We start from the raw sequence: 15,335 nt of genomic DNA, 5'->3' as shown, positions 1-15,335 counted from the left end.
TGTATGGCGTGTCATGTACTCAGGTAGACTGTCAGATAGTGTTCAATGTGTCTGTATGGCGAGCCATGTACTCAGGTAGACTGTCAGATAGAGTTCAATGTGTCTGTATGGCGTGTATTGTACTCAGGTAGACGTTACATATTGTTCAATGTGTCTGTATGGCGTGTCATGTACTCAGGTAGACTGTCAGATAGTGTTCAATGTGTCTGTATGGCGTGTCATGTACTCAGGTAGACGTTAGATAGTGTTCAATGTGTCTGTATGGCGTGTCATGTATTCTGATAGACGTTAGATAGTGTTTAATGTGTCTGTATGGCGAGCCATGTACTCAAGTAGACTGTTAGATAGTGTTCAATGTGTCTGTATGGCGAGCCATGTACTCAGGTAGACGTTAGATAGTGTTCAATGTGTATGTATAGCGTGTCATGTACTCAGGTAGACGTTAGATAGTGTTCAATGTGTCTGTATGGCGATACATGTACTCAGGTAGACTGTCAGATAGTGTTCAATGTGTCTGTATTGCGAGCCATGTACTCAGGTAGACGTTAGATAGTGTTTAATGTGTCTGTATGGCGTGTCATGTACTCAGGTAGACGTTAGATAGTATCTAATGTGTCTGTATGGCGAGCCATGTACTCAGGTAGATGTTAGATAGTGTTCAATGTGTCTGTATGGCGTGTCATGTACTCAGGTAGACGTTAGATAGTGTTCAATGTGTCTGTATGGCGTGTCATGTACTCAGGTAGACTGTCAGATAGTGTTCAATGTGTCTGTATGGCGTGTCATGTACTCAGGTAGACTGTAAGATAGTGTTCAATATGTCTGTATGGCGAGCCATGTACTCAGGTAGACTGTCAGATAGAGTTCAATGTGTCTGTATGGCGAGCCATGTACTCAGGTAGACGTTACATATTGTTCAATGTGTCTGTATGGCGTGTCCTGTACTCAGGTAGACTGTCAGATAGTGTTCAAGGTGTCTGTATGGCGAGCCATGTACTCAGGTAGACTGTCAGATAGTGTTCAATGTGTCTGTATGGCGAGCCATGTACTCAGGTAGACGTTAGATAGTGTTCAATGTGTCTGTATGGCGTGTCATGTACTCAGGTAGACGTTAGATAGTATTTAATGTGTCTGTATGGCGAGCCATGTACTCAGGTAGATGTTAGATAGTGTTTAATGTGTCTGTATGGCGTGTCATCTACTCAGGTAGATGTTAGATAGTGTTCAATGTGTCTGTATGGCGTGTCATGTACTCAGGTAGACTGTCAGATAGTGTTCAATGTGTCTGTATGGCGTGTCATCTACTCAGGTAGACGTTAGATAGTGTTCAATGTGTCTGTATGGCGTGTCATGTACTCAGGTAGACTGTCAGATAGTGTTCAATGTGTCTGTATGGCGAGCCATGTACTCAGGTAGACTGTCAGATAGAGTTCAATGTGTCTGTATGGCGTGTATTCTACTCAGGTAGACGTTACATATTGTTCAATGTGTCTGTATGGCGTGTCATGTACTCAGGTAGACTGTCAGATAGTGTTCAATGTGTCTGTATGGCGTGTCATGTACTCAGGTAGACGTTAGATAGTGATTAATATGTCTGTATGGCGTGTCATGTACTCAGGTAGACGTTAGATAGTGTTCAATGTGTCTGTATGGCGAGCCATGTACTCAGGTAGACGTTAGATAGTGATTAATGTGTCTGTATGGCGTGTCATGTACTCAGGTAGACGTTAGATAGTGTTCAATGTGTCTGTATGGCGAGCCATGTACTCAGGTAGACGTTAGATAGTGTTCAATGTGTCTGTATGGCGTGTCATGTACTCAGGTAGACGTTAGATAGTGTTCAATGTGTCTGTATGTCGTGTCATGTACTCAGGTAGACGTCAGATAGTGTTCAATGTGTCTGTATGGCGTGTCATGTACGCAGGTAGACTGTCAGATAGTGTTCAGTGTGTCTGTATGGCGAGCCATGTACTCAGGTAGACGTTAGATAGCGTTCAATGTGTCTGTATGGCCTGTCATGTACTCAGGTAGACATTAGATAGTGTTCAATGTGTCTGTATGGCCTGTCATGTACTCAGGTAAACGTTAGATAGTGTTCAATGTGTCTGTATGGCGTGTCATGTACTCTGATAGACGTCAGATAGTGTTTAATGTGTCTGTATGGCGAGCCCTGTACTCAGGTAGACTCTCAGATAGTGTTCAATGTGTCTCTATAGCTAGTCATATACTCAGGTAGACGTCAGATAGTGTTCAATGTGTCTGCATGGCGAGTCGTGCACTCAGATAGACTTCTAAGAGCGTTCAATGTGTAGCGAGTATAGCAAGTCATGTACTCACTCAGATCAACGTGACACAGTGTTCAATCTCTCTGTATGGCGTGTCATGTACTCTGATAGACGTCAGATAGTGTTCAATGTGTCTGTATGGCGAGCCATGTACTCAGGTAGACTTTCAGATAGTGTTCAATGTGTCTGTATGGCGTGTCATGTACTCAGGTGGACGTTACATAGTGTTTAATGTGTTTGTATGGCGAGTCATGTACTCAGGTACACGTCAGATAGTGTTCAATGTGTCTGTATGGCGTGTCATGTACTCAGGTAGACTGTCAGATAGAGTTCAATGTGTCTGTATGGCGAGCCATGTACTCAGGTAGACGTTACATATTGTTCAATGTGTCTGTATGGCGTGTCCTGTACTCAGGTAGACTGTCAGATAGTGTTCAAGGTGTCTGTATGGCGAGCCATGTACTCAGGTAGACTGTCAGATAGTGTTCAATGTGTCTGTATGGCGAGCCATGTACTCAGGTAGACGTTAGATAGTGTTCAATGTGTCTGTATGGCGTGTCATGTACTCAGGTAGACGTTAGATAGTATTTAATGTGTCTGTATGGCGAGCCATGTACTCAGGTAGATGTTAGATAGTGTTCAATGTGTCTGTATGGCGTGTCATCTACTCAGGTAGACTGTCAGATAGTGTTCAATGTGTCTGTATGGCGTGTCATCTACTCAGGTAGACTGTCAGATAGTGTTCAATGTGTCTGTATGGCGTGTCATCTACTCAGGTAGACGTTAGATAGTGTTCAATGTGTCTGTATGGCGTGTCATGTACTCAGGTAGACTGTCAGATAGTGTTCAATGTGTCTGTATGGCGAGCCATGTACTCAGGTAGACTGTCAGATAGAGTTCAATGTGTCTGTATGGCGAGCCATGTACTCAGGTAGACGTTACATATTGTTCAATGTGTCTGTATGGCGTGTCCTGTACTCAGGTAGACTGTCAGATAGTGTTCAAGGTGTCTGTATGGCGAGCCATGTACTCAGGTAGACTGTCAGATAGTGTTCAATGTGTCTGTATGGCGAGCCATGTACTCAGGTAGACTGTCAGATAGAGTTCAATGTGTCTGTATGGCGTGTATTGTACTCAGGTAGACGTTACATATTGTTCAATGTGTCTGTATGGCGTGTCATGTACTCAGGTAGACTGTCAGATAGTGTTCAATGTGTCTGTATGGCGTGTCATGTACTCAGGTAGACGTTAGATAGTGTTCAATGTGTCTGTATGGCGAGCCATGTACTCAGGTAGACGTTAGATAGTGTTCAATGTGTCTGTATGGCGTGTCATGTACTCAGGTAGACGTTAGATAGTGTTCAATGTGTCTGTATGTCGTGTCATGTACTCAGGTAGACGTTAGATAGTGTTCAATGTGTCTGTATGGCGTGTCATGTACGCAGGTAGACTGTCAGATAGTGTTCAGTGTGTCTGTATGGCGAGCCATGTACTCAGGTAGACGTTAGATAGTGTTCAATGTGTCTGTATGGCCGGTCATGTACTCAGGTAGACATTAGATAGTGTTCAATGTGTCTGTATAGCGAGTCGTGTACTCATGTAGACGTTAGATAGTGTTCAATGTGTCTGTATGGCGTGTCATGTACACAGGTAAACGTTAGATAGTGTTCAATGTGTCTGTATGGCGTGTCATGTACTCTGATAGACGTCAGATAGTGTTTAATGTGTCTGTATGGCGAGCCCTGTACTCAGGTAGACTCTCAGATAGTGTTCAATGTGTCTCTATAGCTAGTCATATACTCAGGTAGACGTCAGATAGTGTTCAATGTGTCTGCATGGCGAGTCGTGCACTCAGATAGACTTCTAAGAGCGTTCAATGTGTAGCGAGTATAGCAAGTCATGTACTCACTCAGATCAACGTGACACAGTGTTCAATCTCTCTGTATGGCGTGTCATGTACTCTGATAGACGTCAGATAGTGTTCAATGTGTCTGTATGGCGAGCCATGTACTCAGGTAGACTTTCAGATAGTGTTCAATGTGTCTGTATGGCGTGTCATGTACTCAGGTGGACGTTACATAGTGTTTAATGTGTTTGTATGGCGAGTCATGTACTCAGGTACACGTCAGATAGTGTTCAATGTGTCTGTATGGCGTGTCATGTACTCAGGTAGACTGTCAGATAGTGTTCAGTGTGTCTGTATGGCGAGCCATGTACTCAGGTAGACTGTCAGATAGAGTTCAATGTGTCTGTATGGCGTGTCATGTACTCAGGTAGACTGTCAGATAGTGTTCAATGTGTCTGTATGGCGTGTCATGTACTCTGATAGACGTCAGATAGTGTTCAATGTGTCTGTATGGCGTGTCATGTACTCAGGTAGACTGTCAGATAGTGTTCAATGTGTCTGTATGGCGTGTCATGTACTCTGATAGACGTCAGATAGTGTTCAATGTGTCTGTATGGCGACCCATGTACTCAGGTAGACGTTAGATAGTGTTCAATGTGTCTGTATGGCGTGTCATGTACTCAGGTAGACATTAGATAGTGTTCAATGTGTCTGTATAGCGAGTCGTGTACTCAGGTAGACGTTAGATAGTGTTCAATGTGTCTGTATGGCGTGTCAAGTATTCAGGTAGACTTTAGATAGTGTTCAATGTGTCTGTATGGCCTGTCATGTACTCTGATAGACGTCAGATAGTGTTTAATGTGTCTGTATGGCGAGCCATATACTCAGGTAGACTGTCAGATAGTGTTCAATGTGTCTGCATGGCGAGTCGTGCACTCAGGTAGACTTCTAAGAGCGTTCAATTTGTAGCGAGTATAGCAAGTCATGTACTCACTCAGATCAACGTGACACAGTGTTCAATCTGTCTGTATGGCGTGTCATGTACTCTGATAGACGTCAGATAGTGTTCAATGTGTCTGTATGGCGTGTCATGTACTCAGGTAGACTGTCAGATAGTGTTCAATGTGTCTGTATGGCGAGCCATGTACTCAGGTAGACTGTCAGATAGAGTTCAATGTGTCTGTATGGCGTGTTATGTACTCTGATAGACGTTACATAGTGTTCAATGTGTCTGTATGGCGTGTCTTGTACTCAGGTAGACGTTACATAGTGTTCAATGTGTCTGTATGGCGTGTCATGTACTCAGGTAGACTGTGAGATAGTGTTCAATGTGTCTGTATGGCGAGTCGTGTACTCAGGTAGACGTTAGATAGTGTTTAATGTGTCTGTATGGCGTGTCATGTACTCAGGTAGACTGTCAGATAGTGTTCAATGTGTCTGTATGGCGTGTCGTGTACTCAGGTAGACGTTAGATAGTGTTTAATGTGTCTCTCTGGCGTGTCATGTACTCAGGAAGACTGTCAGATAGTGTTCAATGTGTCTGTATGGCGTGCCATGTACTCTGATAGACGTCCGATAGTGTTCAATGTGTCTGTATGGCGAGTCGTGTACTCAGGTAGATGTTAGATAGTGTTCAATGTGTCTGTATGGCGTGTCATGTACTCAGGTAGACTGTCAGATAGTGTTCAATGTGTCTGTATGGCGAGCCATGTACACAGGTAGACTGTCAGATAGAGTTCAATGTGTCTGTATGGCGTGTCATGTACTCTGATAGACGTTACATAGTGTTCAATGTGTCTGTATGGCGTGTCTTGTACTCTGATAGACGTTACATAGTGTTCAATGTGTCTGTATGGCGTGTCATGTACTCAGGTAGACTGTGAGATAGTGTTCAATGTGTCTGTATGGCGAGTCGTGTACTCAGGTAGACGTTAGATAGTGTTTAATGTGTCTGTATGGCGTGTCATGTACTCAGGTAGACTGTCAGATAGTGTTCAATGTGTCTGTATGGCGTGTCGTGTACTCAGGTAGACGTTAGATAGTGTTTAATGTGTCTCTCTGGCGTGTCATGTACTCAGGAAGACTGTCAGATAGTGTTCAATGTGTCTGTATGGCGTGCCATGTACTCTGATAGACGTCCGATAGTGTTCAATGTGTCTGTATGGCGAGTCGTGTACTCAGGTAGATGTTAGATAGTGTTCAATGTGTCTGTATGGCGTGTCATGTACTCAGGTAGACTGTCAGATAGTGTTCAATGTGTCTGTATGGCGAGCCATGTACACAGGTAGACTGTCAGATAGAGTTCAATGTGTCTGTATGGCGTGTCATGTACTCTGATAGACGTTACATAGTGTTCAATGTGTCTGTATGGCGTGTCTTGTACTCTGATAGACGTTACATAGTGTTCAATGTGTCTGTATGGCGTGTCATGTACTCAGGTAGACTGTGAGATAGTGTTCAATGTGTCTGTATGGCGAGTCGTGTACTCAGGTAGACGTTAGATAGTGTTTAATGTGTCTGTATGGCGTGTCATGTACTCAGGTAGACTGTCAGATAGTGTTCAATGTGTCTGTATGGCGTGTCGTGTACTCAGGTAGACGTTAGATAGTGTTTAATGTGTCTGTCTGGCGTGTCATGTACTCAGGAAAACTGTCAGATAGTGTTCAATGTGTCTGTATGGCGTGCCATGTACTCTGATAGACGTCCGATAGTGTTCAATGTGTCTGTATGGCGAGTCGTGTACTCAGGTAGATGTTAGATAGTGTTCAATGTGTCTGTATGGCGTGTCATGTACTCAGGTAGACTGTCAGATAGTGTTCAATGTGTCTGTATGGCGAGTCGTGTACTCAGGTAGACGTTAGATTGTGTTCAATGTGTCTGTATGGCGAGTCGTGTACTCAGGTAGACATTACATAGTGTTCAATGTGTCTGTATGGCGAGTCGTGTACTCAGGTAGACGTTACATAGTGTTCAATGTGTTTCTATGGCGAGTCGTGTACTCAGGTAGACGTTAGATAGTGTTCAATGTGTCTGTATGGCGTGTCATGTACTCAGGTAGACTGTCAGATAGTGTTCAATGTGTCTGTATGGCGAGTCGTGTACTCAGGTAGACGTTAGATTGTGTTCAATGTGTCTGTATGGCGAGTCGTGTACTCAGGTAGACGTGAGATAGTGTTCAATGTGTCTGTATGGCGAGTCGCGTACTCAGGTAGACGTTAGATAGTGTTCAATGTGTCTGTATGGCGTGTCATGTACTCAAGTAGACTGTCAGATAGTGTTCAATGTGTCTGTATGGCGTGTCATGTACTCTGATAAACGTCAGATAGTGTTTAATGTGTCTCTATGGCGAGCCATGTACTCAGGTAGACGTTAGATAGTGTTCAATGTGCCTGCATGGCGAGTCGTGCACTCAGATAGACTTCTAAGAGCGTTCAGTGTGTAGCGAGTATAGCAAGTCATGTACTCGCTCAGATCAACGTGACACAGTGTTCAATCTGTCTGTATGGCGTGTCATGTACTCTGATAGACTGTCAGATAGTGTTCAGTGTGTCTGTATGGCGAGCAATGTACTGAGGTAGACTGTCAGATAGTGTTCAATGTGTCTGTATGGCGTGTCATGTACTCAGGTAGACGTTACATAGTGTTCAATGTGTCTGTATGGCGTGTCATGTACTCAGGTAGACTGTCAGATAGAGTTCAATGTGTCTGTATGGCGTGTCGCGTACTCAGGTAGACGTTAGATAGTGTTCAATCTGTCTGTATGGCGAGTCTTGTACTCAGGTAGACGATAGATAGTGTTCAATGTGTCTGTATGGCGAGTCGCGTACTCAGGTAGACGTTAGATAGTGTTCAATGTGTCTGTATGGCGTGTCATGTACTCAGGTAGACTGTCAGATAGTGTTCAATGTGTCTGTATCGCGTGCCATGTACTCAGGTAGACTGTCAGATAGTGTTCAATGTGTCTGTATGGCGAGTCATGTACTCTGATAGACGTCAGATAGTGTTTAATGTGTCTGTATGGCGAGCCATGTACTCAGGTAGACGATAGATAGTGTTCAATGTGTCTGTATGGCGAGTCACGTACTCAGGTAGACGTTAGATAGTGTTCAATGTGTCTGTATGGCGAGTCGTGTACTCAGGTAGACGTTAGATAGTGTTCAATGTGTCTGTATGGCGAGTCGCGTACTCAGGTAGACGTTAGATAGTGTGCAATGTGTCTGTATGGCGTGTCATGTACTCAGGTAGACTGTAAGATAGTGTTCAATGTGTCTGTATGGCGTGCCATGTACTCAGGTAGACTGTCAGATAGTGTGCAATGTGTCTGTATGGCGTGTCATGTTCTCTGATAGACGTCAGATAGTGTTTAATGTGTCTGTATGGCGAGCCATGTACTCAGGTAGACGTTAGATAGTGTTCAATGTGTCTGTATGGCGAGTCGTGTACTCAGGTAGACGTTAGATAGTGTTCAATGTGTCTGTATGGCGTGTCATATACTCAGGTTGACGTTAGATAGTGTTCAATGTGTCTGTATGGCGTGTCATTTACTCAGGTAGACTGTCAGATAGTGTTCAATGTGTGTGTATGGGGTGCCATGTACTTAGGTAGACTGTCAGATAGTGTTCAATGTGTTTGTATGGCGTGTCATGTACTCTCGTCGACGTTAGATAGTGTTCAATGTGTCTGTATTGCGTGTCATGTACTCTGATAGAGGTCAGATAGTGTTTAATGTGTCTGTATGGCGAGCCATGTACTCAGGCAGAGTGTCAGATAGTGTTCAATGTGTCTGTATGGCGTGTCGTATTCTCAGGTAGACGTTAGATAGTGTTCAATGTGTCTGTATGGCGTGTCATGTACTCAGGTAGACGTTAGATAGTGTTCAATGTGTCTGTATGGCGTGCCATGTACTCAGGTAGACTGTCAGATAGTGTTCAATGTGTCTGTATGGCGTGCCATGTACTCAGTTAGACGTTAGATAGTGTTCAATGTGTCTGTATGGCGTGCCATGTACTCAGGTAGACGTCAGATAGTGTTTAATGTGTCTGTATGGCGAGCCATGTACTCAGGTAGACGTTAGATAGTGTTCAATGTGTCTGTATGGCGAGTCGTGTACTCAGGTAGACGTTAGATAGTGTTCAATGTGTCTGTATGGCGTGTCATGTACTCAGGTAGACTGTCAGATAGTGTTCAATGTGTCTGTATCGCGTGCCATGTACTCAGGTAAACTGTCAGATAGTGTTCAATGTGTCTGTATGGCGAGTCATGTACTCTGATAGACGTCAGATAGTGTTTAATGTGTCTGTATGGCGAGCCATGTACTCAGGTAGACGTTAGATAGTGTTCAATGTGTCTGTATGGCGAGTCACCTACTCAGGTAGACGTTAGATTGTGTTCAATGTGTCTGTATGGCGAGTCGTGTACTCAGGTAGACGTTAGATAGTGTTCAATGTGTCTGTATGGCGTGTCATGTACTCAGGTAGTCTGTAAGATAGTGTTCAATGTGTCTGTATCGCGTGCCATGTACTGAGGTAGACTGTCAGATAGTGTGCAATGTGTCTGTATGGCGTGTCATGTTCTCTGATAGACGTCAGATAGTATTTAATGTGTCTGTATGGCGAGTCATGTACTCAGGTAGACGTTAGATAGTGTTCAATGTGTCTGTATGGCGAGTCGTGTACTCAGGTAGACGTTAGATAGTGTCCAATGTGTCTGTATGGCGTGTCATATACTCAGGTTGACGTTAGATAGTGTTCAATGTGTCTGTATGGCGTGTCATTTACTCAGGTAGACTGTCAGATAGTGTTCAATGTGTCTGTAGTGTCTGTTTGGCGTGTCATGTACTCAGGTAGACTGTCAGATAGTGTTCAATGTGTCTGTATCGCATGCCATGTACTCAGGTAAACTGTCAGATAGTGTTCAATGTGTCTGTATGGCGAGTCATGTACTCTGATAGACGTCAGATAGTGTTTAATGTGTCTGTATGGCGAGCCATGTACTCAGGTAGACGTTAGATAGTGTTCAATGTGTCTGTATGGCGAGTCATGTACTCAGGTAGACGTTAGATTGTGTTCAATGTGTCTGTATGGCGAGTCGTGTACTCAGGTAGACGTTAGATAGTGTTCAATGTGTCTGTATGGCGTGTCATGTACTCAGGTAGACGTTAGATAGTGTTCAATGTGTCTGTATGGCGAGTCGTGTACTCAGGTAGACTGTAAGATAGTGTTCAATGTGTCTGTATGGCGTGCCTTGTACTCAGGTAGACGTTAGATAGTGTTCAATGTGTCTGTATGGCATGTCATGTACTCAGGTAGACTGTCAGATAGTGTTCAATGTGTCTGTAGTGCGTGTCATCTACTCTGATAGACTGTCAGACGTTAGGTAGACGTTAGATAGTGTTCAATGTGTCTGTATGGTGTGTCATGTACTCAGGTAGACGTTAGATAGTGTTCAATGTGTCTGTATGGCGTGTCCTGTACTCAGGTAGCCGTTAGATAGTGTTCAGTGTGTCTGTATGGCGAGTCGTGTACTCAGGTAGACTGTCAGATAGTGTTCAATGTGTCTGTATGGCGTGTCATGTACTCAGGTAGACGTTACATAGTGTTCAATGTGTCTGTATCGCGTGTCATGTACTCAGGTAGACTGTCAGATAGTGTTTAATGTGTCTGTATGGCGAGCCATGTTCTCAGGTAGACGTTAGATAGTGTTCAATGTGTCTGTATGGCGAGTCGTGTACTCAGGTAGACGTTAGATAGTGTTCAATGTGTTTGTATGGCGAGTCATGTACTCAGGTAGACGTTAGATAGTGTTCAATGTGTCTGTATGGCGTGTCATGTACTCAGGTAGACCGCCAGATAGAGTTCAATGTGTCTGTATTGCGTGTCATGTACTCAGGTAGACTGTCAGATAGTGTTTAATGTGTCTGTATGGCGAGCCATGTTCTCAGGTAGACGTTAGATAGTGTTCAATGTGTCTGTATGGTGTGTCATGTACTCAGGTAGACGTTAGATAGTGTTCAATGTGTCTGTATGGCGTGTCATGTACTCAGGTAGACTGTCAGATAGTGTTTAATGTGTCTGTATGGCGTGTCATGTAGTCAGGTAGACGTTAGATAGTGTTCAATGTGTCTGTATGGCGTGTCATGTACTCAGGTAGACGTTAGATAGTGTTCAATGTGTCTGTATGGCGTGCCATGTACTCAGGTAGACTGTCAGATAGTGTTCAATGTGTCTGTGTGGCGTGTCATGTACTCAGGTAGACTGTCAGATAGTGTTCAATGTGTCTGTATGGCGTGCCATGTACTCAGGTAGACTGCCAGATAGTGTTTAATGTGTCTGTATGGCGAGCCATGTTCTCAGGTAGACGTCCGATAGTGTTCAATGTGTCTGTATGGTGTGTCATGTACTCAGGTAGACGTTAGATAGTGTTCAATGTGTTTGTATGGCGAGTCGTGTACTCAGGTAGACGTTAGATAGTGTTCATTGTATCTGTATGGCGTGTCATGTACTCAAGTAGACTGTCAGATAGTGTTCAATGTGTCTGTATGGCGTGTCATGTAGTCAGGTAGACGTTAGATAGTGTTCAATGTGTCTGTATGGCGAGTCATGTACTCAGATAGACGTCAGATAGTGTTCAATGTGTCTGTAGTGCGAGCCATGTACTCACTCAGGTTGACGTCAGATAGTGTTTAAGTACCTACTTCATTGAAAGTTTCCCTTTAAAGAAGTCCATGATGTTAGACAGTTTTGTTAATTTTCTTACATTTCTTGTTCTCCAGAAACAAACATGTCCGATCTTGACAACACTCTGATGGCGCCGAACGAAGCAGACGACATCCGGTCGTCACACATGTCAGAACTAACTACTGCACTTGGCGCCATCTGGAGGAAACGTCTTTACACCGACCTGACGCTGGTGGTGGACGGGAAGGGGCTCAAGTGCCACAGGGCCATATTAGCGGCAGCCTCGCCCTACTTCCACTCTAGGCTCTTCAACGGCAAGAGGGAATCCACAACAGATAAGCTGTATGTCAACACCGTGTCTAGATCTGTGATGGCACAAGTGCTAGAGTTTATATATTTTGGTGACTGTCACATCACAGACAAGAATGGACAAGGCATAATGAAAGCGGCGTATGCATATGAAATAAGTGGACTTAGAAAGAAATGTGACTATTTTCTAAGTGAGAAAGTGAACGCAGAGAATGCTCTGAAGATGTACGTGTTCGCCACGGAAACGAGATCGCCTTTCTTGGAGCAAGCCGCTCGCGCGGTGGTGGTGAAACATTTTGTCAGATTGGCACAAATGAGGCTGTTTAAATCTCTTGCTCCAGCAGAACTGATCAGAATCATTAGTGACAACGAGTTGTGCGTGCCCAATGAGGAGGTGGTGTGTGACATAATTCTCCAGTGGGCGACGCACGATAAGGTCAACCGGAAACACGTTCTTGGGGAAATATTCAAATATGTCCGCCTGCCGAACGTGAAGGAAGACTACATCAGGCAGGTGCTGGAGAACAATGCCCTGGTCAGGGACAACAGTGACTGCATCAAATTGATGAATGAAGCTAAAGTGTTTCATTCAGACCCTGGGCGACGACATGAGACAACGTCATCACACCTTGACTACCGCGAAGACGCACATATCGACGACGTCGTTGTTATCATTGGAGGAGCCATGTCAGGGGACTCCAGGTTCAAGTGCAATCAAATGGTTGTCGCCTTTAACCTGAATCTTAAGAAATGGTTCCCCTTGGCTTCCCTTCCGTACGGCTTTGACTCGGGTACAGCTTCTTGCACGTGTGGGAACGACATCTACATCAGCGGGGGCGGCGACTCCAGACAGGCGCTGGCCTTGTATGAGAGCAAGGAGGACGTGTGGCATGTCTGTGCCCCGATGCTGACTGGAAGGAGGGGCCACGCTATGGTTCCCTTCGGGTTGAGTCTGTACGTGTTTGGGGGAGCCATCGGTCAGCGTCCCGAAGGCAAGCTGAGAATGACGGCCTCGATCGAGGAATACGACATGCACGAGAATACGTGGCATCAGTGTGGACAGATGGCGGAGTCTGTGTGGGGGATGTCCGCGGCTGTGTGTGGGGAGAGCGTGTTTCTGATGGGGGGGTATATAGACAGAGAGACCCCCACGACCATCATACAGATGTACGACCCCACTCTGAAGACGTGTTCCGTTGTAAGTAGTCTCCCCTTCCCATGCGGCCTGTCCAGAGCAGTGATCACAGACGACGTCTACCTCCTCTGCCCGACTGGGGACATCCTCCACTCCCGCGACTGCCTCGCATTCAATCACGTGGCCACCCTCCCCCACTTCACCCGTGCTCTGTTCGGAGTGGCCCCCCACCAGGGCGACGTGCTCATGTTTGGGGGGAAGTACGGTAATGATGTGTTTGAGGACATTCTGGTGCTGGACCTCAAGACAATGGCAGTCAGTTTTATACCGGAGAAGTTGTACAAACCCGTGTGGGGATTTGCTTGTGTAAAAACATGTCTGCCGCGAAGGAACATGATGAAAACAGCTATTACTGAATTATGGGATTAGAAGGATGTTGGTATATGGCGAGACCGCCGGCATGGCGGTGTGACGGTCGTTTATATCGAGATCCCATCACATATTCGACGGAAGCTTCAGATACATTGGTGTAGGATTTGCACCTGAACCTGGTTGACTTGTTATTATACATGGAACGTATTAAATAGTTTTATCAAGATTTGTGTTGTTTAGTACAGTTACTATTTCCACACATAGAATCTCAATTCTAGTATGACAGGGGCGGTGGGGTAGCCTAATGGTTAAAGTGTTCGCTCGTCACGCCGAAGATCAGGTTCGATTCTCCCAGGTGTGAAGCCCATTTCTGGCGTTCCCCCGCCGTGATATTGCTGGACCATTGCTAAAAGCAGCGTGAAGCAATACTCACACACATTAGTATGACACATTCCACACACCTTTTCACCACCATAGTTTCGTTTTTAATCCATATGACACGTTACATATAGCCTCCAATGAAATTACACTCATGTTGCATATAGCCTCCAATGAAATTACACTTATGTTACATATAGCCTATGAAATTACCATTGGTGGAGGTGGTATAGTAAAAGTCGTAGCCTATATGGTGCCTGCAGGTGTGCGTGCGTTCTGCACCTTTCTGCTTGTAACGCGTTGGCCAGGTGTGGGAGTGTCTGTGGCGTGTACTGACGTTGACGCAAACTTCGATCGAGTTCATCCCAGAGGTGTTTGATTGGGTTGAGATCTGGAGATCTCGACGGCCAGGGCAAGGCATTAATGTTGGCATTATGAAGGTAGTCTACCGTGACACGAATTGTGTTCGGTGAACCGTTGTCCTGTTGAAACAGCTCCCTCTGGCGGTCAATGATTGGAAGAAGGTGGGGTTGAAGAATTTGATTCATGTAGCGATTTGCTGTCAAATTTACCTGAACCACAACAAAGTCAGATCTCCTGGTGTAGGATATGGTGCCCCACACCATGACACTACCGACACCGAAATTGTGGAATTCACGTGCACAATGTGGGGCAAAACGCTCATTTTGACGAAGATGAACTCGTTGGCTTCCATCTTGCCGGTGAATATTCATCACTAAACCACACTCGTCTCCAGTTTCTCAAACTCCAATGCTGTAAGGCATCATGGCGCCAACGCAAGCGTCGCTGTCGATGGACCTGTTACAAAACAGGTACGATAACTGGTCTTCTGGGTCGGATTCCAGTCTCACGAAGATGGTTCCTGACAGTCTGGTCCGATATCCTCCTCAAACCAGGGATGCGTCCTGCAGTCTCCGTAGCTGTGGCATTGCGATGACGTAGGTGGAACTGTCGAATGTAGCGATTCTGTGCAGGGATGGTAACTCTTGGTCGGCAGGTTCTCGGACGGTCTGCAGTGGAATTGAACTGTGTCTATCCGTCCCAAAGGCGGCAAATGGTGCTGTTGTAGACGTTGAAGTGGCGTGCAACAGAAGACTGCGATTCCCCTCTTTGGATACGCCCTGTGGCGATGTTCCGATCGGCAGCGCTGAGTCTCTACATTTTGGAACTTAAAAAATGTTGACAACTGAGTAACAAATTATTGGCTTATGCTTGCCTTTTATAGCCACTGCCACGAGTTACGAATGCCATAACTTGAACGTGCATTTTGCTTTACTGTCTTCATCCATGACATTTTTGAACAAGTGGGACAA

At 45.1% G+C, this 15,335-nt stretch overlaps 1 protein-coding gene across 1 annotated transcript in view; it reads left to right on the top strand.

Annotated features, from left to right (window-relative positions):
* The window catches only part of LOC124121059 (kelch-like protein 24), a 41,269-nt gene extending 26,145 nt beyond the window's left edge, over positions 1-15,124 (top strand). The window contains exon 2 of the mRNA XM_046484007.2: positions 11,903-15,124. Within this exon, the coding sequence (XP_046339963.2) occupies positions 11,911-13,680 (1,770 nt within the window). The 5' untranslated portion in view covers positions 11,903-11,910 and the 3' untranslated portion in view covers positions 13,681-15,124. The remainder of the gene's footprint in view (positions 1-11,902) is intronic.
* The last annotated feature ends 211 nt before the right edge of the window (positions 15,125-15,335 follow it).

Source organism: Haliotis rufescens, unplaced genomic scaffold (genome assembly GCF_023055435.1).
Source record: "Haliotis rufescens isolate VD_foot unplaced genomic scaffold, xgHalRufe1.0.p SCAF_11, whole genome shotgun sequence".
Classification (NCBI taxonomy): Eukaryota; Metazoa; Mollusca; class Gastropoda; order Lepetellida; family Haliotidae; genus Haliotis; species Haliotis rufescens.
This window is presented reverse-complemented; position numbering and strand designations above follow the sequence as displayed.